Source organism: Lepus europaeus, chromosome 12 (genome assembly GCF_033115175.1).
Source record: "Lepus europaeus isolate LE1 chromosome 12, mLepTim1.pri, whole genome shotgun sequence".
Taxonomy (NCBI): Eukaryota; Metazoa; Chordata; class Mammalia; order Lagomorpha; family Leporidae; genus Lepus; species Lepus europaeus.
Genome location: NC_084838.1, coordinates 83,800,127 through 83,827,171, shown reverse-complemented (window position 1 = coordinate 83,827,171; position 27,045 = coordinate 83,800,127). Strand labels below are relative to the sequence as shown.

The following is a 27,045-nucleotide window of genomic DNA, read 5'->3' as shown; positions in this document are numbered from 1 at the left end:
CTTGGGCCCTGCACCCCATGGGAGACCAGGAGAAGCACCTGGCTCCTGGCTTCGGATCAGCGCGGTGTGCCGGCCGCGGCGGCCATTGGAGGGTGAACCAATGGAAAGGAAGACCTTTTTCCCTGTCTCTCTCTCTCACTGTCCACTCTGCCTGTCAAAAAAAATAAAATAAAATAAAAATAGAGACAACTTTGGCTGTGGCATTTTTTGATTTGTTAGCCTATGGTCTTTCTGGCCACACTTCATTTGTTACCAAACTGCAAACTCCTGTATTACTAGAGTACATGGATTGGCATAGGATGTGAGAAGATGGAGATGGTTTCCTCTGGTACTCTTCCCTGCTGAGCAGTGGCACTGTGACTCTAGTCTTACCTGAAGAGTAAGATGAAGACCTAGACTGAGGACAAATGCTGCCCATGACAAACTCCAAGGAGATTCTGATTGATGGATTGTAAGAACAGAACGAGTCTTGATTGTGAGCATAGGGGCTGTGGTGAGGGTAGAGAGGAAGGCATAAGGAGATCTCAGATGTAATTGTTGCATGACCTCAAAACCTAGTTTTGCTTGGCTGATTCACAACAAGCCAATCACTGATACCAGGGTAGTGGGAAAAAGTAGGTAAAAGTGCAGAGTAAGGAGAACAGGCAGTTATGGCTTAATTCCTGCAACTCCTGAAAGATTAGGGGTAAGGAATATTACAGACTGAACTTGCAGTTGGGAGGTGCATGTTCCACTAGTGTGAAGGCTTCTGGTTGGCCTGTAGTGCTTACGGCCTGCTTTGATTGGTTAGAGATGGGATGGCCCTTATGTTCTTTTTGGAATTATGATGACAGCAAAGTGGGCTTCTGATGGTCTGAGGGCTATGTGCAGGTAGTTATTGTTAGCATTATTGGCTCAGGGTTTGGGATTCCTGAAATAAATAAATAAGGACAGGGCCTGACATCAAGATGTTTCTCATAGAGGAGATAAATTAACTCATGTGTCTTATAATTGAACCCAGTGGGGCCAGCTTGACCCAATGCACCACTCCCTCAATTCCGTAAGTTAGTCTTTAAGAAGAGATTGATTCACCATCATCAAAGCAAGGAGCAAGGCACAGGACTTGAAGCTAATGGGGTAAGACAGAGAGTAGGGTCTGAGAATATCCACATCAAAGGCATTGTATGGAGACTTGGTTTCACAGTGTTTCCCCACCACCTCCTCAGATTACCCACTAGACCAAAGACCACCTTTTGTCTGAAGGCTTCTAGCTTGATCCACGTTATGCCCACAGCTGGAAGAACTACTCCTGCTTCTGAAGCTCCATGGTTACCTTTTATGGCATTTAGTCCCTCCTGTGCTGTTTTATGTGAATCTGTATGTGTCTTTTCCTTTTTATCTTGCAAGGTTTTAAAATCTCTGGGAGCAAAATGTATCTCTGATCCATTCTTTTTGTAACCCCCCCCCCAGACTAGTTTAATGCTTTACATATTGCTTTAGAACTCAAATATGTGTTGAAATCATACTTGGATGAACAACCTAAGAAACAGACAAAACAGTGAGTATCAGAGAGATGCTACACCTGTCAAAGCTTGTGGGATACTGGTTGGAAACTCCAGGTGGATAGCTAGAATGGTTTGGATGTATTTTTCCCCTGACAGAGAGATCTTTCAAAATTTCTTCCAATCTGAACATTGAGAACTGAATAAACATGTTCCATATTGCACAGAAGAGCAAGGAAGTATAGACAACTAAATTATGTTGTCCAGGGACTGATGATTGGTGCAATGGTTAAGAAACTGCTTGTGGCACCTGCATCCCGCATCTGAGTGCCAGGTTAGAGTCTAGGTCTGGCCTGGCCCTAACTGTTGTGGTCATTTGGAGAGAGAATCAACAGATGGAAGTCTTCTATATCTCTCCCTCTCTGTGTGTCTCTGCCTTTTAAATAAAATGATCATAAACAAATAAAAATTTTTAGAAACAATCATGTTATTGGAACTCAACGTGAAAGTACCACTCACAAAGCCACCATTGCCCATGAACCCAAAGAATTACCAGAGGAATAAAAATGTCACCACTTAGCAATTATGTTTTTCTGTATCCAGTCCCAGGAATATCTGGGAATGGGTGATGGTTACTGGAAATTCTAGAAATAACTCTTCCTAAAATAATGCAGGAGTGAAGCCCACCTAGGGTGAGCCCAAGAGAGCAAGTGAGCAAGAGGTAGGTGAGGACAACAGGTAAAATGGATATGAAAGGAGAGCTAGAGAGGATCAGTCTATAGAAAAGTCAGTGCTGCTAACTGAAAGAAAGCAAGCTTGGAAAAGAGTCAGGTTCCATCCCCGAACCCACTGTGGGAAAGCTTCCTTTGTGCTTTATATTAAGTTCAGGAGTGATCAAACCTCCTGTCTTAGCTATAGGGCAGAAGTTAGATTTCCTACTGATGAGCCTTTCACTAAATTTTTCATGTACTTATCAGCTTATAAACTCAAAGTTGAAATCAGCTTGATAGATGTGTGACTGGTCTAGGGCTGTGGTTTCATCTCCTAACACTAACTTTTATTCACCAGCAGGGACCTGGTGCCAGAAAACCTGAGAGATGAATAAAACCAAGTCAAGGAATCCCATGTAATGCTATAAATCTGTAGACAACAATTATTTAAAAGCATAAGTGCATTTTTCTCCCTGCATAGCTATCCACATTTACACAATGAAGATGTACCAACTCTCTCTGAGGCTGGCAGAGCAGTGTGATTACTGAACATATCTCTCAGGAGAGTATGAAATTAATCAAGTCTTGTAAATTAGCTATGTAGAATGTGATTGTACTGCAGTGAGGTACATGTAAGTAAGGTGATGGCCTCCTTCAGTCTCTAGAAAGGCCTAACTCGGGCCTCTCTCTCTCTTTCCCTCCCTCCCACTCTCTCCTCCATCCCCTGCCCTACCCCACCCTCCCCACCTCTTTCTCGTTCTCTCTCTTGGTCTGTCAGATATTTGTGGAAAGGCTTTCTAGTAGAAAGGATGAACGGAAGGACTCACATGCCCCTTGCTGCTTAAAGGACTCTCCTTGAGACTGGGCTTGCTGGAGAAGGTCAGACACTGCGCTGGTTTCCTAGGGCTGCCATAACAAAGTACTACAGAGCAGGTGGCTTAGACAGTAGAAATGTGAGTTCTCCCCGTTCTGAGGCTGACATCTGAGATCAAGCTGTCAGCAGAGTTGCTTTGTTCTAAGGGCTCTCTCCTTGGCCTGTGCTTGGCTGTCCTCTCCCCATGTCTTCCTACGATCTTTCCTCTGTATGTGTGTTGTGTCCAAGTTTCTCTTCTTTTTTTTTTTTTTTTTTTTTTGGACAGGCAGAGTAGATAGTGAGAGAGAGAGACAGAGAGAAAGGTCTTCCTTTTTGCTGTTGGTTCACCCTCCAATGGCCGCTGTGGCCGGCGCATCTCGCTGATCCGAAGCCAGGAGCCAAGTGCTTCTCCTGGTCTCCCATGGGGTGCAGGGCCCAAGCACTTGGGCCATCCTCTACTGCCTTCCCGGGCCATAGCAGAGAGCTGGCCTGGAAGAGGGGCAACCGGGATAGAATCCGGTGCCCCAACCAGGACTAGAACCCGGTGTGCCGGCGCCGCAAGGCGGAGGATTAGCCTGTTAAGCCACGGTGCCAGCTTCCAAGTTTCTCTTCTTATAAGGGCACCCTTCATATGAGATTATGGCTCACCCTAATGACATTACTTTAACTTAACTCCCTCTGCAATGAATGTTACCTCCAAGTACACTCTCATTTTGAAATACTAGAAGTCAGGAAATCAACGTATATATATACAACCAGTAGATATTTATTGAATGAATGGGAAAGAAAGAAGAAATACATTCTGGAGATACATATTTCTCCAAACTGTTGTATCAGGTCATTTTGGGTAGCTGGTGACAAAAACCCAACTTATCTTGACTTCACTAAAAAAGAACATCAGTTGGCTTATATCATGAAAAAGCAGGAACTAACGTGGTTCTGGGCAGAGGTGCATAAGGAAGCTCAAATCATGCGTCGGTGTTTACCATCTTTTCTTCTCCACCCTTACCTCTGTTTCTCCATACGTTGGGCTCCTTTCTACACATCCTACATGTTTGCTTTACCTTCAGCTGGCAACTCCCACAGAACGGGTTTCTTTTTCCCAGATGGTTCAACTAAGTTAAGACTCAATGGCCCAACTTGAGTCACATGTTTATTCTTGGAACCAATCACTATGACAGGGGTCTGAGACTGTGTTGATTGGTCAGGCATGAGTCATGTGGCCATCTGCAAGGAGAGAAGGAGTTAGCCCCAACCTTCAAAGTGTGCTCATTGTGATGGAGAAATGATTCCCTAGAGGAAAATTCAGGTGCTGTTATCAGGAGAGGAAAGAGTCAGAGTAGGAGAATGCTAGAAACTACCACGTCCAAATACACTGAAAATGTCAGTGCTGAGCATCTGTAGTGGTAACATCAGGAACCTTTGCTCTTGTTTCCCTTCCTACTTTCTTTTGTACAGTAGTCCCCTTTATCCATGGCTTCACTTTCTGCTGTTTCAGCTACCACCAATCAACTGCTGTCAAAAAATATTAAATGGTAAATTGCATAAATAAACAAATTTTTAATTATACAGTGTTTTGAGCAATATGATGACATTGCACACTGTCCTGCTCCATTGTGTCTTGAATATAAATTATCCCTTCATCCAGTGTTTTCACACTGTGTAACTCAGTAGTCAATTAACAGCCACCTCAGTGATCAGACTCTCAGTAGTACAGTCTTGTGTTTAAATAGCCCTTATTTTACTTAATAATGGCCCCAAAGCACAAAAAAAAAGCATCTCTGTTATAACAAAGTCACCATGAAGTGCTTCCTGTACTTGGGAAGGTGAAAGCGCTCCACTTAATGAGGAAAGAAAAAAACACAGTGATTGCTAAGATCTGCAGTAAGAATGAATCTTCCATCTGTGAAATTGTGAAGAAGGAAGGTGAAATTTGTGCTAGTTTTGTTCTCACACCTCAAAGTGCAAAAGTTGCTGGCCCAGTGTGTGATAATGCTCAGTTAAGGTGGAATGCCATTAAACTTGCATATGGATGGGAGTACAGGGGAAAACATCCTCTGGAGAGTTCAGTACTGATTATAGATGCCCACTGGGAGCCTTGGAACCTTCCTCAGATAAGGGGAGATGATTGTGACTTACATTTGTATGCAGTTCTAAATCATATATAGACTTTCAAATACACAAATCTACCTACATATATGTAAAATACATTCCATTTTATAGGTTTTCTACAAACTTATAAAATATAAACAAGCAACAAATCTTTTCTGTAAGAGCTCTTAGAAAATAAATGCCCTTTAATAGTCCAAATCACTCTTACTTAGGAGGGGTTCTTTTTTTTTTTTTGTAAGATTTACTTTATTCAAATGCAGAGCTACAGAAAGACACACACTGAGGCAGAGAGAGTGGGGGGGGCGGGGAGAGAGAGTGAGCTTTCATTCATTAGTTCATTCCCCAAATAACTGAAATGGTGAGCTAGGGCAGGCCAAACCCAGGAGCTAGAAGCTTCCTCTGGGTCTCTCACAAGGGTGGCAAGGTTCCAAGTATTTGGGCTATCTTGCCCTGCTTTCCTGGGCTTATTAGCCGGGAGCTGGATTGGAAGTGGAGCAGCTGGTACTTGAATTGTTGCCCGTATGGGTTGCCAACTTGCTGGTGGCAGCTTTACCTGCTACAACACAATGCTGATATCCAGAGGGGCTTCTTGTGAAATGAAGGCCAAAATCTCATTCCTCTCCAAAATTTTCAGCACTGTCATTGTCTCCTGTTAATTCTGGCTTCTTCAGAGACATTTCATTTTGTCACATCCTCTGCCTTTGCCACTTCCCATGACTCTGAGAGTGTCCCAGAATGTTTTATGTATTAAAATATCAGTTCATCTTTAAAATACACTACTTATACTTCCTTTAAATTTTCAAGGTGACAATATCACTTATAATGATCCACCTTTTCTTGGTTAGTTTTAATTTAGTGTTTTTTTTTTTCAAGCCTCTTGCTGATAAGAATTACCTGAAATGAATTTTGAGCATAAATCTGGGAGATTTTTGTATATGTGTTTTATGTGATATTCTAGAAAACTGATAGCCGCAAGCTGACAAAACATACCTTCTCATGTTGACAGGAGAAGGGCACCTTTCTGGTGGTCCAGGTGCAAACGTGCTGCCTCACCTAAAGCTGTGGTAGAAGCAAAGCTGTCTCAGGGAATTAAGGTCAAGTGCACCTGGGAAGACACACACAAAAAGGTTCTTCACAGACCCCCAAACCCTCATCTCTCTGTGAGGCTGCAGCTAGCAGCTTGTAATCTGAAGGTGGTTTGTGAGCTTATGAAAATATTTGTTTCTATGGTGAGAAACAACATAAAAGTCACCATTGTTAAGTGTGTATTGAATGAAATACATTCACATTGTTGTACAGTGGTTCTCCGGAACTTTTTCATCTTGCAAAACTAAAACTCTATACTCATTAACAACAGCTCCCCTGTTCTCCCATTCCCCAGCTCCTGGAAACCTCCATTCTAATTTCTGTTTCTATGAATTTGACTTACTTTAGTTACTTAAGATGGACGATATCTTACAGCATTGTGATTTTCTTGGGACTGGTTCATGTTCTGTAGCATAATGTTTTCAAAGTCCATCCATGTTGCAACCTATGACAGGATTTATTTCCTTTTAAGATCTGAATAATATTCCATTTTATATATTTGCCATTTTTTTCTTTATCCATTCAACCATCAATGAACACCTGGGTCACTCATCTGTATTGTCTGTTGTGATTGTAACTAATGATGCCATGAATATGAAGGCACTAATATCTCTTTGAGATCCTACTTTCTGTTCTTTTGGGTACATACCCAGAAGTGGGATGGCTAAATTATATAGTAATTCTATTTTTTATTTGGTGACAACTGCCACAGTGTTTTGCATAGTAATTGCATCATTTTATATTCCCACCAATGGTGCACCAAGGTTTTAATTTGTCTACATTTTCATCAACATTTGTTGTTTTCTTAGTGTTTTTGATAAAAGGCCTCACCATGAGTGTGAAATAGTATCTCACTGTATTTTTCATTTGCATTTCCCTAATAATTAGTGATGTCTGGCATTTTTCAAATGTTCATTGACCACTTGACAATGATCTTTGGAGAAATGTCTATACAAGGCTTTTGCCCATTTTAAAATAGGGTTGTTTTGTTGTTGTTGAGTTCTGGGAGTTTATGATATGTTCTGGATATTAATTTCTTATAATATAAATTATTTCCAAATATTTTCTCACCTGCCATGGTTTGCCTTTCACTGTTCTTTTTTCTTTTTTAAGAGTCAGAGTGTGAGAGAGATAGCAAGTTCTCCCATCTATTGGTTCACTCCCCAAATGCCCATAAAGGTTGAGGGACCAAGATGGGGAGCCCAGAGGAAACTCAATTCATATCTCCCATGTGGATGGCAGAAACCTAACTATTTCAATTATCACCAGGGCTTCCCAAGGTCTGCATTAGCAAGAAGTTGGTATGCTTTTGCCACTATATCCAAGAAATTATCTCCAAATCCAATGTCATAGAAGTTTTCTCCTATGTTTTCTTGCAGGAGTTTTATAATTTTTAACTCTTATTGTTGTGGTGTTTAATCTATTTTGAGATAATTTTTATGTGATATTAGATGTGGGGATCCAATTTTATTCTTTTGCATATAGATATTCCATTTTCCCAATACCACTTATTGAAGAAACTGTCACTTCCCCACTGAATCATGTTGGCAGTCTTGTCAAAGATCACTTGACCATATATCCTATGCATGGGTTTATTTCTGGGCTCTCTATTCCATTGTGTACATGTCTGTCAAGTTTTAAATGATTTTTTAAAATTGATGTTTGAAAAATATGTCTTTATTCCAGTACTACACTGTTTTGATTCCTTTGGCTTTGTAATAAGCTTTGAAATCAAGAGTTGTAAAACCTGTGGTTCTTCAAGATTGGCTATTTGAGGTCCCCTGAAATTCTACATGATTTTAGAAAGAACTTTTCTATTTCTTTGTATTTTTTCAAAAAAGTGCCACTGGAACTCAGAGCACTTGCTTTTGCAAACCACTTTCTATTTTAATTTATAACTAAGTTACTGAGATAATAACAAAAGCAATGTCTAATCCTGATGCAGCATAGTTACAATGCATCAGGCAGTGTTCTCTGTCCCTAACTAAATCAAATAATTTAATCCTTCCAATCTTCTCAGTAGATATTGTGACTTTCTCCATTTTACAAATGAGAAAACTGAGGCACAAGAAATTCTGAAAATTCCTAAGGTCATACATTTAACAAAGTCAGAAGCAAGATTCCAGGGCAGCCAGTCTGACGGCAGAGTCCTGAGGCTTCAGCTGCTGGCCTGCACGTTCTCTGAAAGAAATGAAAATACCACAAAGTCATTCGGGCTGCACTTGGTAGGTTTTGGTTAGACATGGTCCAAGGTCTCCAAAGAGGACCTGCATCTCACTAGGTTATTCCTCAGAGTTGTGCTTCCCAAATTTTATTCTGCATTAGCATATTACTCAAAAGAAAGCAAAAAACCAAAATCCAAGTAATTCCTTTGTCAAATAGATTGGATTTTTTGCTAAGATATCTCAGGCTACCACAGTTTCCTGGCATTATAAAGTTCCAGAAAAGAATATAATATGTGGTGTTTCCTAGATTACTCAGCAGAGACCTTTTGCACAGAACTGTGGAGTTGGTCATCTGAGAGCAGGCTTCAGAAGCCCTGTCTTAAACCTAGGACTATCCTGCTTCTGTGTCTCCTGGACTCCAGGATGGATGTATCTCCCCCATCAATCCCAGGCCTGAGCTCAGGGGGAGTTGGGTACATCTGTAGCTCCTAGGAATCTGTCTGTATCTTGCCAGAGACCTACTTCCTGGCTTCCTTCAGAAAATCACTGGGGTTTAAGAAGTGACTTGGCCTGCGCAGTGGCTCACTAGGCTAATCTTCCACCTGCAGCGCTGGCACCCCAGGTTCTAGTCCTGGTCAGGGCGCCGGATTCTGTCCCGGTTGCTCCTTTTCCAGTCCAGCTTCCTGCTGTGGCCCGGAAGGTAGTGGAGGATGGCCTGCGTGCTTGGGCCCTGCACCACATGGGAGACCAGGAGGAAGCACCTGACTCTTGGCTTCAGATTGGCGCAGTGTGCCGTCTGTAGTGCCCATTTGGGGGGTGAACCAATGGAAGGAAGACCTTTCTCTCTGTCTCTCTCTCTCTCTCTCTCTCTCTGTCTAACTCTGCCTGTCCAAAAAAAAAAAAAGTGACTCAAGTTTTTTACTGATGGACAGTGACTGTGTGGGAATGAAAAGACATAGTACCTAAATGCTAAAGGAAAGAGAGGAACAACTGACCCATCAGGAAGGGAATCCATAAGATAGATGTGGGATGAAATTACCAGGAGGACCAAACGCGGGTACATGGATCTTGCATTTCTTCAGCAAGTGTTCCTGGTGTGTGAGTTGCCAGGCAGTGCTCTGGGTATGGTATAATGACAGTAGCACCTGACCCTTCAGAGCTGCCCATTGGATGGAAACAGAAAATAGGAAGAGAAATCATTGCCTTAAAGAAAGCCAAAGGAGAGTGCTCATCTTAATCAGAGAGTTTTTAAATTTCAGGCAAGGAGACCATACAGAAAATAACAAAATTTCATGAGCTAATAAAGACAAAGAAAAAAATTTCAAAAGTGGAAAAAGAACCAGAAAATACTGCAAAAGAAACAACGAAATAGTTAAATAAACCAATGACTTGATGAGAGGCTATTGAAAAAGAGACCTTGAGTTCTTGTCACCCACTTGGGAGACTTGGATGGAGTTCTAGGCACCTGGCTTTGGCCTGGCCTTGCTTACTTCTGTTTATTAGGAGCATTTGGGGAGTGAATCAGCAGATGGGAGATTCTCTCTCTCTCTCTCTCTCCCTCCCTCCCTCCCTCTCTCTTTCTCTGTCTGCCTTTCAAATAAATTTTTAAAAAGAGAGAAACTATTAAAAGGTGAAGTGCAGATATTGAGAAATAATCTGCAAAACTGGGAGAGAATCAGATCAATTTAAAGCAACCTTTTGCAAAGGGTGAATCAGCAAGGCTATTTACAGCAGCTGCTGTGAAAAGCAGGTAGTGCCTGTGCCTTGTTTATTTTAATATCCCCGATGCTGGCACAGATTAGCCTTTGAGAAAAGCCTTGTGCAGAGGAGCAAACGTGGCAAGCGTGTGGCCAGAGAGGGCAGCAGCACAGTAGCCAGCATGGCTGATCCGAGCCAGGGTTCTCGGGCTATCTTGGTGATGAAGTTCACATTTCAGCTCACGTGCTTTGCTCCTCCTACTGCTTCCTACACTTCATTTTGACAGACATCAAGAGCCCTGAGGATGTGGAAGTGGGCTTGATGTTGCTGCTGCTGAAACTACTGAATTTTTGACTTGCTAAGCATTTCTTTTTTTCTAACACTAACTCAATTTTGCCCAAATGAAGAGTTTTTAAATTTTTTAGATTTATTTATTTATTTGAAAGAGTTACAGAGACAAAGGGAGAGGCGCACACAGAGAGATTTTTCATACACTGCTTCATTACCCAGATGGTTACAACGGCCATGGCTGGCCCAGGCAGAAACTGGGAACTTCATCTGGATCTCCTACCTCAGTGACAGGGGTTCTTTGGGCATATCCCACTGCTTTTCCCAGACCATTAGCAGCGAGCTGGATCAGAAGTGGTGCCACAGGTACATGAACTGGCACCCATATGGGATGCTACAGGTATAGATGTCCTATGGGTGCAGTGACACTTTGGGCAATTTGAGCCATTTTGTAGTGCCTTACCTATTAGGGGATAACTGTGTCCCCCTATTCAAGTTTATCTGTTTCAGATCCTCTTTCACTTCTGGTGGGATTCCATCCTGAGAACCCATTGTAAATTGCTAATAGCATAACGTGTACGAACACCAACGTGTACGGAACACCAACCTTCCAACCATCATAGCCTAGCAACACGGCACTAGCAGAGTCAGCTGTTTCCCCTTGTCACCATGAGGCTGAATGGAGGCTGTGTTCACTGCTGTCACCCAGATCACAAGAGAGGATCACTCTGTATAACACTAGAATGGGAAAATATCAGTACTCAAAATTCTAAGTACAGTTTCTACGAAACATGTATTGCTTTTGCACCATCGTAAAGTAAAAAACTCCAAACTGAAACCATTGTGAGTTGGGGACTGTCTATATTTACAGACAGAGCCTGTAAGAGGCAGTGAAGTTGAAATGAAGTCAGGACCTTAATTCAATGTGACTGTTGCCCTTCTAAGACAAGATTAGGACACATGCACACAAAGGGATGGCTGTGTGGAGATGGAGAAGGAAGACAGCCGTCTTCAAGACGTGGAGAACACAGGTCTTCTCGATCAGGGAACTGGGCAGCGGAGAGGCCCTCAGAGAACTCAAAGAAGGAACCAAGGCGGGGGGCCCCCAAAGTGCAGGCTGAGAAGAGGGGTTAGAGAACAGTCGGGGCCTCTCTGTGGGCCTCAGCTCCCAGATCTGGGTGCTGGAGTGAAGGGAGAAATGGAAGAGGCCTCCCTATCCTACCATCCCAGAAGCACAACTTTGGCTGTTAGAGAAGGGAGAGAGAATGAGATAGAAATTTACCATGAGAAATTGATCACTTTCAACCTGAACTGGATTTTAATAACTGAAAGGAACTGGATAACATGACACAGGAAAGCACTGTTGAGAGAAATTTTAAACTATTTCATGTTTCACCACCAAATTCAGACTCCTCAAAAGAAACTCAACTTTTTAAAAAAATTTTTTTAAATTTATTTGAAAGGTAGAGTGACAGAGAGACAGAGCAGTGTTTCATCCCCTGGTTCACTCCCCAGATAGCCACAACAGCTGAAGTCAGGAAGCTGAAACTCCATTGGGATCTCCCACATGGATGGCAGGGGCTCCAACACTGGAGTCATTGTTCATTGCTTTCCCAGGTCTGTTAACAGGGAGCTGGCTCGGAAGGAGAGCAGCTGGGACTCAAGCAGCATCTAATATGGGATGATGATGTCATATTCTGTGGTTGAAACCACCATGCTACAAAGCTAGACCCTCAGCTTTTTCTTAACAGGAAGCATCTTTTTTGCATATATCTTGGTGGATATCTGTAAGCATTCTGTAATACATATTCTTAACACTGCTGGTCAAAGGGTATCTGCATTTAAAATTTTGATAAATACAACAAAAATCTACACTTCAATTAGTACTCTTTATATTTATAAACACATTTGGGGATGTCCCCCATACATATTACAATAATTACAATATTTAATGCATATTAAATTAGTTTATATAATTAATGTAATTAAATAATTACAATATTTAATACATATTAAAGTTTACCATTTTTTTACATTTGTATTTTTTTTAACTTTTATTTAATGAATATAAATTTCCAAAGTACAGCTTATGGATTACAATGGCTTCCCTCCCCCATAACTTCCCTCCCACCCGCAACCCTCCCCTTTCCCGCTCCCTCTCCCCTTCCATTCACATCAAGATTCGTTTTCAATTCTCTTTATATACAGAAGATCAGTTTAGTATATATTAAGTAAAGATTTCAACAGTTTGCACCCACATAGAAACACAAAGTGAAAAATACTGTTGGAGTACTAGTTATAGTATTAAATCACAATGTACAGCACATTAAGGACAGAGATCCTACGTGATATTTTTTTAAAAATTGATTAATTTTCTATGCAATTTCCAATTTAAAACCAAGTTTTTTTTTCCATTTTCAATTATCTTTATATACAGAAGATCGATTCAGTATATACTAAGTAAAGATTTCATCAGTTTGCACACACACAGAAACACAAGGTGTAAAAATACTGTTTCAGTACTAGTTATAGCATTACTTCACATTGGACAACACATTAAGGACAGATTCCACATGAGACGTAAGTACACAGTGACTCCTGTTGTTGATTTAACAATTTGACACTCTTGTTTATGGCGTCAGTAATCTCCCTAGGCTCTAGTCATGAGTTGCCAAGGCAATGGAAGCCTTTAGGGTTCGCTGACTTTGATCTTATTCCGATGGGGTCATAGTCAAAGTGGAAGTTCTCTCCTCCCTTCAGAGAAAGGTACCTCCTTCTTTGATGGCCCCGTTCTTTCCACTGGGATCTCACTCACAGAGATCTTTCATTTAGGTCTTCTTTTTCTTTCTTTCTTTCTTTTTTTTTTTTTTTCCAGAGTGTCTTGGCTTTCCATGCCTAAAATACTCTCATGGGCTCTTGAGCCAGATCCGAATGCCTTAAGGGCTGATTCTGAGGCCAGAGTGCTTTTAATACATGTCAAAGTTTACCATTTTTTAAAAAATTTATTTTATTTATTTGAAAGAGTTACAGAGGAGGTAGAGACAGAGAGAGAGGTCTTCCATCCGATGGTTCACTCCCCAGATGGCCACAACAGCAGGAGCTGCGCCTATTTGAAGCCAGGAGCCAGGAGCTTTTTTTGGGTCTCGTACATGGGTGCAGGGGCCCAAGGACTTGGGCCATCTTCTGCTATCCCAGTCCACAGCAGAGAGCTGGATTGGAAGAGGAACAGCTGGGGGAACCAGCGCCTATATGGGATGCTGATGCTTCAGGCCAGGGCTTTAACCCACTGTGCCTCAGCACCAGCCCGAGTTTACCATTTTTAAAATATACCTGATTTTGAAAAAAATGAAACATTATTCGAGTAGTTTTACTCTAGAGCAGGGTTGACAAACTACACCCCACCCCTGGTGGTATCCATCTATTTTTATCCATAAAGGTTTTATTGAGTGCAGCTGTACCCACTCATTGCGTATTGTCTGTAGGTGCTTCCAGGCTACAGGTACAAAGCTGAGTTGAGGCAGAGACTGGCAGCCCCACAGAGCGCAAAGTGTTTAGTACCTGATTCTTTATAGAAAAAACTCTGACACCAGTTCCGGAGGAGTCAAAAACTTGATTCTGCTACGCTGCCCTATGGGGAGCAAATATATCTGCTTGAGCAGCAGTATCTCTGCGTGCTCCTGTGGTTGATATTTCTGGTGCCAGATTGTCTGGGACATTTGGGTGACTCTGTGCTCTTGAACGACTTAGGGGAAAGATAACAAGCAGAAGCAGTGTAACCAAGGCACTGTGCATTAGAGAGGTGAAATCCTGGGAGTTTATCTCTCAGGTTGGAGGGCCGGGCAGGGAGGCATCTGCACAGGGATCTTCACAAGGAGGCCCTTCATGTGGTGCTGAGCTGGGGCCTGGGGCCTGCCACGGTGACAGGAGCCCATGATGAGACTCAGTTGGTCCTGTTGCTTACGTGGGGAACTGTTCACTCCCTCCTAAATGTGGATTCTAAGTCTCCTCCCCTATGAGTGGGCTGAACTTAGTCACTTAAAGGACAGAGTCAGGTAGAAAAGATGGCCTGTGTTTCCTAAAACTTCACCCTAAGAGGCCTATGGCGTCCCTCTTACTCTCACTTGTCACTTAGAGTGGGAAGCTAGCTGCTATTCTGGGAGGGCCACACACTTTTCAGTGCATAGGTGTGGAGGGGTTGGGAGTGGGGAAAGTGGGACAGGCAAGTTTCAAATAGGACATCACAAGAACGTGAGGAATGTCCATGCAAGCTGAGCAAAAGGGGCCGTGGAACCTGACTTGGTTCTGGGAGTTGGAGTGAGATCCAGGAACTGAGTGAGCTGTCCAAGCTGAGTGTAGAGGATGCGCAAGATTAGCAGGGCTAAGGAGGGGAGAGGGGAGTGGGAGGGGAGGCTCAGCTGGGAGCTGGGGGCCAGCTCTTCTTGAGTCAATGGAAACATGGAAAAGATCTCAGCAAGAAGCACATGCAGCTAGAGATTTAGGCTATTCAGTCCATGATTTGGAGGAAGTGGGATGTGAAGTGAGACCAAGAGGAAAGGTCAAGAGGTTTCTGCAAAGGAAAAATGGGCTTGAGCAAGGTATTAGCTGTGGGCATGCAGAGGAGACAGAGACGAATTTAAGGGAGTGGATGGGCAACTGGATGAGGAAAACAGAAGAAAGTAAGTCGAATGTTGGTTTGGGACTTGGAAGCCCAGTGATCGGTAGAGATGTTCACTAAAGGGGGAGTGTATTAGCTAGCTCCTGCTGTGTAATCTGTTATCTCATGATTTCACATCTGAAAACAATGAACATTTGTTAGCTCCGGGTTTTTGTATGTCAGAGAGTCAAGAATGGATTAGCAGTGACGTAACGAGGTGACTTAGCCTGGTGGTTCTGGCTGGGGTCGCTTATTTGATTGCCAGCAAGACATCAGCCAGGGCAGCAGTTGTCTGAAGGCTTGAGTCAGGCTGGAGTATCTGCTTCCAAGAGTGTTCCCTCACATGGCTGTTGGTAAAAGGCCTTAATTCCTTCCTGGATTTTCACAGGAAGCCTCAGTTCCTTTCCACAGGGCTTTTCCATGGGCCTGCTTGCAACGTAGCAGCCGGCTTCCCCCACACTGAGTGAACCAAGAGAGAGCAAGGGGAGTGTCCCAGGCCTGTTAGGATCTAGTCTTAATGCTGTCAATTCTACCTTACTGTTTTCTAGAAGCAAGTCAAATTCAGTCCATACTCAAGGGAGAGAGAATTAGACTCCACTTTTGAAGGTTATGTCAGGGAATTTGCTGACATTTTTAAAAAAGTATCATTGAGGAGTGGGCATTTGGCATAGCAGTTAAAGTGCCATTTGGGATGTCCATGCCCCTTATCAAAGTGCCTGGATTAAAGTCCAAGTTCCACTTCTGATTCCAGCTTCCTGACAACATACACCCTGGTAGACAGCAGGTAATGGCTCAAGTATTTGGGTCCCTGCCACCCACGTGGTAAACCCAGATTGAGTTCAATCTCCTGGCCCACTGTTGCAGACATTTGGGTAGTGAACCAGTGGCAGAGAGATCTCTCCTCCTACCTCTATCTCTGTCTCTGTCTGGCTCTCTCTGCCTTTCAAATAAGAAAATAAGTAAATAAGCCCATAATAGAGAATGTAGAATGTAGCTCATCTGTGTTGGGGGAAATGTTGAATTCAGTTTTGTACATATTGAGTTTGAAATGCCTGTGAGTAATCCTAGTTGTGAACTGTAAATCTGCATCTCAAAGAAGTATGTGCCCCTCCTTGGTGTGAGATTATGCCATCTAATTTAATCTTACAACAACAAAAGTGTATCACAATATATTCAGGTTATAGAAAAAATATTAGAAGAGGATGGGAGAGTTGGGTGTTTGGTGCAGCAGCTAAGATGCCTGCATCCCATAAAGGAGTGCCTGGATTCAAGCCCCAGCTTCCTGCTAACGCACATCCTGGGAGGTAGCACATGATGGCTCCAATACTTGGGTCCGTGCCAGCCGCATGAGAGACCCGGATTGAGTTACCATCTCCTTCTTTGGCTTGGCCCAGCCCCGGCTGTTGTGGGCATTTGGAGTGTGAACCAGTGGATGGAAATCTTTCAAATAAATAAAAAAAAATAAAGAAACAAAACATTTACAAAAAGGGGGGTGGCATAAATCCTGCAGGCAAGAGGCAGAATTCATTATGTGCAACCCTCTGCCCCATCCCCACCACTTACAACCAAGGATTTAATTATTCTCTGAAAAGCACAATGCTTTGAATGATAAAAATTTAGGCTTTCCTTCTGTTCCTGCCCTGCTCTCAAATTTTAGTGTTTTACAAGACTTATCATGAAGAATTCTATACCAAAGCTATTCACGCTATAGTCAGAGGATAATTCAATCAATTATTTGAGCATCATTTGGGCTACAAGTGAATTTTTTTGTTAGCTGCAGACTTGGAATCTGCACCTGGGTAAGGAGACTGCACCGTGTCCCTCTCCTCTGAGAACCTGAGAGCCTTCGGCTTCGTTTTGTGAGGCTTTGCAAATCCCTAGAGATGGTGATATCTGGGCGAGGGTTTACCACTTTTCTTCCCGTTGTTTGCTGCTGTCCTCTTTTCCTGTTCTCACTTCCCTCCATCATTTTCTCCCAGCCAGCTGGCTCCCAGGACTCATCTTCCTGCCTGGCTAGGATTGCTTATCTGTTCTGGGTGGTGAAACGTCGCCAAGAGCTTGCTGTCATGGGCTTGACCCCAGCTTCCTGTTGTGGGACCTCTTGTTGCTATCGGTTTGATGAAGCTGAGTGAGAAACCCTGTGCAGCTTCAGTTTTCCGTGCTCCTCTGAGTAATTTGATAAGTACTCTCGGGTTCACAGAATGGCTTGCACTCCTGAATTGAATCTACAACCTCCTTTATCAGACAAGAATTCTGGGATGGCAGTCGTCCAACCACTGGGCTAATTTCGGGACTTAAAGGAAGACAAGCACCTCCTGAAAGGTTTTGATTGTTTTTCTCTCTTTCATTTTGGCTTCCATTTCTAGAGAAAGCAACTTTATCACTCCAGCATATCTTACTTGCCTAGAAGGAAGTCAGGAGAAATCAAAAAACTCTGACATAAAGGAAATTACCTTTACATAATCATTTTCCTAGAATCTATCAGCGTAACCATCAGGTATTTTTGTAAAGAACAATTAACTCCCTGTCTTGGTCTGTTAACCTATTTCTCATGGAGGTGTATTTTTTCATGGCAGATCTTGTAAAAATGGTTATTCCTCAAAATGGGTGCCCCTGCAGCCGGATGTACATGCCTGTCAGGAAACATTACCATCTAGAGATGCTGTCCGTGTGTGTGCTTGCCAGCTCATGGTCCACTGCTCATTTCCTATTAAAAAGAACGTGATCTCAGGCAAGGCTAATCCTACAATAGCAATCAGATCCCCCCAGGTACAGATATACCACAGGAATATAAAATACATCCTTTAATTCCATACCTGTCCTAAAGGCAAGAGGGTATGCTTAATTATGTCTAAAAATTTTGCCTTTCTCTGTCTCCTTGGCATCAGGGTGGCCATGCCATTGCCATTAGCTTTCTTTTTTATTTCTTAAAAGATTTTATTTATTTATTTAAGAGGTAGAGTTATAGACAGAGACAGTGAGAGACAGAGAGAAAGGTCTTCCACCTGCTGGTTCACTCCCCAAATGGCAGCAATAGCCAGAACTGAGCGTATCCTAAGCCGGGAAGCAGGAGTCAGGAGCTACGAGCTTCTTCTGGGTCTCCCACGCGGGTGCAGGGGCCCAAGCACTTGGGTCATCTTCTACTGCTTTCTCAGGCCATAGCAGAGAGCTGGATTGGAAGAGGGGCAGCCAGATTTGAACCAGTGCCCAAATGGGATGCGGGCACTGCAGGTAGAAGCTTAGTCCGCTGGGCCACAGCGCCGGCCCCCATTAGCTTTCTTTATTACGAAGCAAGAGTACTAGAAATACAAACTCCATTAATCCACGTGGGAGTCATTCTCAGAGTGGTGAGGTTAATTTACATGCCTGCTCTCCATGTGCTGGTATTCGTGATCATTAGAGCAGTACACAGACTTGGTGTAAATAGCATCCAATCACATGAGAACATGGATTTTTTTCTAACTTCTTGAGTTGAATTGAACCCTTAGTTACTTCCGTCCATCTTACTTTCTAATATCTGAATGTAAGGCTATTTATTTGCCTGTAGGAATTCTTCAGCGGCTTTCACAAGCTTTGATGGGTAGGACTCTATTGCTCAGACACTTACTCACAAGTGTATTTTCATGAAGGACTTCTGGATGAGTGGCCGTGAAGTTGGAGAGCATAGTTCATGTGACAATGACTGTTGGTATTTTATCAAGCATCCTGTGTGGTCAGTTTTGATGAGTTTGCAAAAAATGTGTATTTATTAATTAAGTGCAGGCCTGTCATTATTTCAAGCTTTAAAATTTCATTCTCCAGATATTCCACGTTGTTATATATTTCTTTCCGAATTAATTTATAAATTCTTGAGAAGTATATTGAACATTTCCCCCATGAAACTCATGTTGCCCTAATTTCATAGTCAATTTTTATTTTACATATTTTGTGGCTATGATATTAAAAGCGTGTTGGCTCTGAGTTATTATTGTATGTTCTGGGAATTTCATTTTGTCACTGAATAATAACTCTTGTAAGTCTTAATGCTTTTACTACATTAAATCTGTTTTGTTGTATTTTTATATCTTTTTATATCACTTCATTGCCAACATTTCTTCATCTTTATGTTTTATGTCTTTCTTTCATTCATTTTTTTAAAGATTTTATTTATTTGAAAGGCAGAGTTTCAGAGAGAGGCAGAGGCAGAGAGAAAGAGAGATCGATCTTCCTTTCTCAGATTCACTCCCCAGAAGGATGTAATGGCCGCAGCTGAGGTGATCTGAAGCCAGGAGTCAGGAGCTTCTTCCAGGTCTCCCATGTGGGTGAAGGGGCCCAAGCACTTGAGCCAGCCTCCACTGCTCTCCCACGCAAATTAGCAGGGAGCTAGATTGGAAGTGGAGCAGCCGGGACTTGAACCGGGGTCCACAAGGGATGGTTGTGTTACAGGCTGAGGCTTTAACCCACTGCACCACAGCGTTGGCTCCAGGTGTTTCTTTCTTAGGTAGATGGCTACTCAGGGCTTATGTGACATCTTCTGCTGTTACAAATAACACCAAATCTTGGTGGTTTAAGATAACAGAGGTTTTTTTTTTTTTTTTTTGCTATTAGATGCAATTTTATTGTTAAACCAGTAGATATGTCTAAAACATGATCTTTTGATATTTCTTTGTATTTAACACTCTAAATTCACAAGATTTTAAAAATCAAAAGCTCCTTTTTAATTATGTAACAGGAACTAGAAATCCACCAGCATAAAAAGTTTAAAATTCAGATCTTTAGTAGCAGTCACACTCACTGTAGATTAAAAAAGTTATACTTTGTTAAAGCATGCACAAAACTGTAACAGTCAATAAAAACCACAACTGAAGCCGGCGCCGTGGCTTAACAGGATAATCCTCCGCCTTGCGGCACTGGCACACCGGGTTCTAGTCCTGGTTGGGGCGCCGAATTCTATCCTGGTTGCCCCTCTTCCAGGCCAGCTCTCTGCTATGGCCCGGGAAGGCAGTGGAGGATGGCCCAAGTCCTTGGGCCCTGCACCCTCATGGAAGACCAGGAGAAGCACCTGACTCCTGGCTTCAGCTCAGCGCGATGCCCTGGCCACAGTGGCCATTGGAGGGTGAACCAGCAGCAAAAAGGAAGACCTTTCTCTCTCTCTCTCTCACTATCCACTCTGCCTGTCAAAAAAAAAAAAAAAAAAAAAAAATTAAAAAAAAAAAACCACAACTGACAAATATATTGGTTAACATTCCAAACATGTATAAGCAATGGACATGGCCTAGGGTTTTTTTGTTTTGTTTTGTTTTGTTTTTTGACAGGCAGAGTGGATAGTGAGAGAGAGAGACAGAGAGAGAAAGGTCTTCCTTTTTGACGTTGGTTCACCCTCCAATGGTCGCTGCGGCCGGCGCATCTCGCTGATCCGTAGCCAGGAGCCAGGTGCTTCTCCTGGTCTCCCATGCGGGTGCAGGGCCCAAGGACTTGGGCCATCCTCCACTGCGTTCCCAGGCCATAGCAGAGAGCTGGGCTGGAAGAGGGGCAACCGGGATAGAATCCGGCACCCCAACCGGGACTAGAACCCGGTGTGCCGGCGCCGCAAGGCGGAGGATTAGCCTGTTAAGCCACAGCGCCGGCCAGGTTTTTTGTTTTTTTTTTTATTGGTATTCACTTCAGTAACTTGAATCCACAGATATAAGCAGTATATAACCAGAAAGTTACAAGTAAACACAGATTACACATGCAAATTTCTGTTCACAAAGGTCACATGTGCAGGTACGTGAATTAGAAGCGTGCGTCTAGAATTATGGCCAAACTGGTAAGATAACAGAGTTTTAAAATTTATTCTTTACTCATTATAGTGTCTTTCACATTGACTTTTTAGTAAGCTTATTGCTAATTTTTCATTTTACTGGGTCTCCCAGCAATCTCAGTGTTTTCCCCTCTAGTTTAAATGGCCTCTGTGTGTGTGTGTGTGTGTGTATAAGCTCATTTTCAGAGTGTTTTTTCTTTCTTCCAAGTGGATCTCTAATGAATCTTAGGTTGTAAAAGTAAATTAAGTACTATCAAATGGCTTCATATTTTATTCTTTAATTTTTCTTTAACTTTTGAATTTTTATTTATTTTCATTTTCCCTGAATGGCAGAAAAATAGAAAAACAGAAAGAGATATATATAGAGAGAGAGAAGGGGGCGGGGGGCGGAGGGAGAGTGGGAGTGAGATATTTTCCATCTGTTGGTTCACTCTCCAAATGCCCACAACAATCAGGGTTAGTCTAGGCTGAAGCCAGAAGCCTAGAACTCCATCCAGGCCTCCCATATGGGGAAGGGACTCAAGTACTTGTGCCATCACCCGCTGCCTCCCAAGATGTGCATAGGTAGGAAGCTGAATCAGAAGCAGAGTAGCTGGAACCAGAACCAGGCCCTCTGATATGGGGTACAGGTATCCCAAGCAGTGATTTAACTGCTATGTCAAATTCCTAACCCCATCTTTTATTCTTATGGAACCATAAAGTATTGGGTCTTCAGTGGTTCTAGTTTAATTAATTTTCTTTTTCTTTTTTTAAAATGTATTTATTTGAAAGAGAGAGTGAGAGACAGAAAAAGAAAGATCATCCATCCTCTGGCTTACTTCCCTAAATGGCCATGTAACAACCAGGGCTGGGCAAAGAGCCTGGAATTCCATCTAAGTTTCCCAGGTGGGTGGTAGGGCCCCAAGTAATTGGGCCATCTTTTGCTGCTTTCCTAGGCACATCAACAGGGAGCCGGGTTGGAAGTGGAGCAGTCGGGACTTGAACCAGCACTATTATGGGATGCTGGTGACACTACACTGCTGCTCCACAATATTGGCCCCAATTTTATTTCTTTTTTTTTTTAAAGATTTATTTATTTGTTTGAAAGTCAGAGTTACACAGAGAGAGGAGAGGCAGAGAGAGAGACAGAGAGAGAGAGAGAGATCTTCCATCTGATGGTTCACTCCCCAATTGGCCCCAATGGCCAGAGTTGTGCCAATCTGAAGCCAGGAGCCAGGAGCTTCTTCCAGGTCTCCTGCATGCGTGCAGGGGCCCAAGGACTTGGGCCATCTTCCACTGCTTTCCCAGGCCATAGCAGAGAGCTGAAACGGAAGAGGAGTGGCCGGGACTAGAACCAGTGCCCATATGGGATGCTGGCGCTTCAGGCCAGGTTTCTAACCCACTGCGCCACAGCACCAGCCCCCCAATTTTAATTTCTTATTTGGATCTCCTGAACCATTCAGGTGCTTGGCACACTACTGAGTGTCTCCAATTCTTTTAGGTTGCTTTTTATTTTCTACCAGGAAGACTGTGCTTTCCAAGGCCAGAAAATAGTTCTTTTTCTCATTTGCTTTTTATCAAGGGACAGTTGTTTAGGGCCCACAGCCTTATTTAGAAGTTCAGGTCTGAGCCTCTCTTCTAGCACTGTGGAGGTCACTCCTGCTGTGGGACTGTAATGCCTGCGGTCAGTCCAGAAACCCCGTGGGCACCCTTTTCATCATCTTTCTCTGCTAACATGTCATTTCTAGCTTCTGGGATTCCCCCTGGTCCCTTTCAAGCTTGGAAATGTATTACAAATGCTGCTTGACTTACTATAGGGTATGTTTAAATAAACCCATCGAAACTTGCAAATGTAAGTTGAAAATGCACTGAACACACCTGAACTATCAAATGGCCTAGTTTAGCAACACAGCATACTGTGGAGTACCAGTTGCTTCTCCTTGTGATAGTGGAGCTGACTGGCAGTTGCAGTTCCCTGTGGCCAGCCAGTATCAGGAGACACTAACAGATTGCATATCCCTGGCCCAAGAGAAGATCAAATTTCAAAATTTGGGGTATGATTCAACTGAATTGTACTGCTTTAGCACCACCATAAAGTTGAAAAATTATTAAAGCTAACTATAGTAAATTGGAGACCTTCTATAATTACCTCCTGGGTATTCTCTTTCATACAGCATTTCTTGCATTTATGACAATACACATCGTGACACATTGCTAGACATAATTCTTCCTTATATCTCCCTTTAAGCAAAGAGAGAAAGCCTCAGAGTGATAGCCCAGGAATCTCTATCTTGAATTCAATGGCATTGTTTTATTTTTTCTGTTTAACTTATGTGACATTCATTTCAGTTGAGTGAATTCAGTTTCTATATACATCAGTGATTAAATTATTTTAAAACAACTTACATGCATTTAAAGAAAAAAATGAATAAATTGAAAAGTGATAGTTATGACGAAAATCATAAAGGTCATGTATTTTTGTTTTGTTTTAAATATTTATTTATTCAAAAGGCAGATAGATTGGAGGGGCAGAGAGAGAGAGAGAGAGAGCGATTTTCTTTTTTTTTTTTTTTTTTTTTTTTGTGACAGGCAGAGTGGACAGTGAGAGAGAGAGACAGAGAGAAAGGTCTTCCTTTGCCGTTGGTTCACCCTCCAATGGCCGCCGCACCGCGCTGATCCGATGGCAGGAGCCAGGTGCTTCTCCTGGTCTCCCATGGGGTGCAGGGCCCAAGCACTTGGGCCATCCTCCACTGCACTCCCTGGCCACAGCAGAGAGCTGGCCTGGAAGAGGGGCAACCGGGACAGAATCCGGTGCCCCGACCGGGACTAGAACCCAGTGTGCCGGCGCCACAAGGCGGAGGATTAGCCTAGTGAGCCGCGGCGCCGGCTTAATGAATATAAATTTCCAAAGTACAGCTTATGGTTTACAATGGCTCCCCCCCCCCCCATAACTTCCCTCCCACCCACAACCCTCCCCTCTCCCACTCCCTCTCCCCTTGCTTGTGGACTTCTTAAGAGCATTGAATGTACTTATTTTTTTAGAGATATATTTATTTATTTACTTGAGAGGCAGAGTTACAGACAGAGAGAGACAGAAAGATCTTCCATACATTGGTTCACTCCTCAAATGGCTGTAATGGCTGGAGTTGGACCAGTCCGAAGTCAGGACCCAGGAGCTTCTTCTGGGTCTTCCATGGAGCTGGTGCAGGGGCCAAAGCACTTAGGTCATCTTCCGCTGGGTGCTGGATCAGACGTGAAGCAGCTGGGACTCAAACTGGTGCCCATATGGATGCTGGTGCCACAGGTGGAGGCTTACCCTGCTACACCACAGTGCCAATCCCCTCAGCTTCACTCCCCATTTGCTACAATGTTCTTTTGTGCTTTAGCAACCCAGAGAAGAATCTGTGTACATCAATAAGAGTGTAGGTTGAGACATGAAAATGGGTTATTCAAATTAAGAACTAGAAGTTTGAGCCTAGTGTGAGTCAGATACTCCCTTAAAACAGTCAATATTAGAAGTACAGTCAGAGTGGGCTAGATAGATGAAGATGTAGTAATAAATTACCACTATATCTCAGGGGAAAACACAATAAAATTCCATTCTTGCTTACCCCGCCCCCACCCCCGCCAATGAGCTTTGCCCAATAACCATCCATCAAGGTGGGCAGGAGACGTGGGCCTGCTATGCTTGCTCTTGAGTTCTCTGCCCAGGGGGCACATCTGCCACTTCCACCCTTCTCATCAGCCAAAGCAAGTCACGTGGCCACACTCACTTCCAAGGAAGCTGGGAAGTGCGAGATTACCACACACCCAGAAATACTGGTGAAGAACAGTAGTGTTACCATACCAGCCAGCAAAGAAACCATGGCACAATTCTGACACCTCCTCTAGGTGGAGACACGCAGCTGGTCCATCCATGGTAGAATCAGACTTGTGCCCACAGCTCCATGCTGTGCACTGGGAACTTCAAAGTAAGTAGTTGCCACCGAGGAGGAAGGTCAAACTGCCTTATTCCCACTGGAGTGATAACGGACCTTGAGGTACTTCCACTGCTGATCATACAATTGCTGTTCTCCTTAATCACCAGCTACTCTGTTTGGCTACTTCCTTCCTACAAATGGATGATGTGACAGTGCTACTATTCTTGGGTCAATTAAGATGCTGCTTGGGAAGCCTGCATCTCATATTGGAGTGCCCAGGTTGGAGTCCTGGCTCCTTTGCCAATTTCAATTTCCTACTGATGTGCAACCAGGGAGGCAGCAGCTGATGGCTCAGGTAGTTGAATCCCTGCCTCCCTGGTGTGCATGATGTCCATGATATTGATGTTCATGGTTCTTATTCATAATCACTGTAAAAAGGCTTTATTCTAAGTCAGGATCAGTACATGTACTTGTTTATGGGCAAAGGACAACTTCCCCTCCACCTTCTTAAGTTTCTCTGGAATAAACTGACCAGGGTTGAATAGGACAAAAAAGCATACAAATTTATCAATGAGCGAAAGGAATGAATCACAGCACAGGCAAAAATCACATGAGTGTGAATACTCAGTAACTCAGTATCATTCAGAAACTTAAATACCCCTGTTACTGTGGGGAGAACAAAGGAATGTCAGGAAAACAGCAAATGATCTTTAGGTACAATCAGTGGGTTTGGAAAACAGAAATGGGACTTAAGGACAAAGTCCCTTTGGCCCACAGAACACACAATGATCTGTAAATGATTCTCTTTGGGACCAAAATAGAAAACAATGGGATGTGTCGAAAGTTCTTCCTGTGGTAGAAGCTGAGTTAATAAAAACTCAGGGAAGGCATCTTCTTTCTCAGCATACAGACTTAGGCAGACAAGGAGATACCAGAAGAAAGCCTGTTTCAGCATTTGCTGGATGTGCCTTTAATTTAAAATAATTGGCATTTCAGGACCCCACAGTCGGGGGTGACGATGCCTGGACTTCTTGGTTTATATCATGTGAGCTGAAAACGTTATCCTAGAACCTCTGAATTTCCTTTTTATTTATTTATTTATTTATTTATTTATTTATTTATTTATTTTTGACAGGCAGAGTTAGACAGTGAGAGAGAGACAGAGAGAAAGGTCTTCCTTCCATTGGTTCACTCCCCTAATGGCTGCTACAGGCTGACACTGTGCGCCGATCCGAAGCCAGGAGCCAGGTGCTTCCTCCTGGTCTCCCATGCAGGTGCAGGGACCCAAGCACTTGGGCCATCCTCCACTGCACTCCCAGGCCACAGCAGAGAGCTAGACTGGAAGAGGAGTAACCGGGACTAGTACCCAGCGCCCCACCCAGGACTAGAACCCGGGGTGCCGGCACTGCAGGTGGAGGATTAGCCTAGTGAGCCATGGCGCCGGCCTGAATTTCCTTTTCACAGAAAATAGTATCTCACACAAGATTTTATTCTCTTTGCTCTGCTCTTTTTCAGACTTCTGGCAGAGGATGTAGGAATGGACAGCCCCTTTGAAGCGGGAATGCTGAGTCCCAACGCTGCAGACATGAGACCTGGTGAGAAGAGCATGTGTTTGCTTCCTTCCCAGGCATTCACACCCCAACACTATCGTTGTTCAGTGCAGGGAACATTTCCTGTGTATCCAACTTGGGATTTCAGTGATAAAAGAGAAGAGGAACTCACAGGTGTCGGAGATGTTAGGCTCAAGTTATTAATGTTGGGTTAACTAGAATTTATACTCACTTGTGTGTACCACATTTTATCTCCTAGGCCACAAGGTTATCTGGCAATGTTTTTAGTACCTTTGATAACTGGCTATTCTATGTCATAATACCTAATTTTGACTAATGACCTAAATCTAACGATCAAATTTACACATGATTGTGAGAATGTTTAAAAGTGGAATGATCACTATCATGACTGAAAAAAACAAACCAAAACAACCTTATACTATAAGGGTATATTTATTTATTTTAAAGATTTATTTATTGAAAGACAGACTCACAGAAATAGGAGAAACAGAGAGAGATATAGAGAGATCTTCCATCAACTGGTTCATTCCCCAAATGGCTGTTGTAGCCATTTGGGGCCAAGCTGAAGCCAGGAGCCCAGAACTCCATCTGATTTCCATCATCCGCTACCTTCCCATGTGCATTAGCAGGAATCTGGATTGGAAGCAGAGTGGTTGATACTTGAGCAAGCACTCCAATATGGGATGGTTAAGCCATTGCAAGCAGTGGCTTAACCCACTGTGCCACAATGCTGGCCCCCACTATAA

At 43.1% G+C, this 27,045-nt stretch overlaps 1 protein-coding gene across 4 annotated transcripts in view; it reads left to right on the top strand.

Annotated features, from left to right (window-relative positions):
* The window catches only part of PRUNE2 (prune homolog 2 with BCH domain), a 305,278-nt gene that overhangs the window by 225,832 nt on the left and 52,401 nt on the right, over positions 1-27,045 (top strand). For all 4 annotated transcript variants that reach the window (XM_062208438.1, XM_062208436.1, XM_062208437.1 and 1 more), the window contains exon 10: positions 26,244-26,323. In XM_062208438.1, the coding sequence (XP_062064422.1) occupies positions 26,244-26,323 (80 nt within the window). The remainder of the gene's footprint in view (positions 1-26,243; positions 26,324-27,045) is intronic.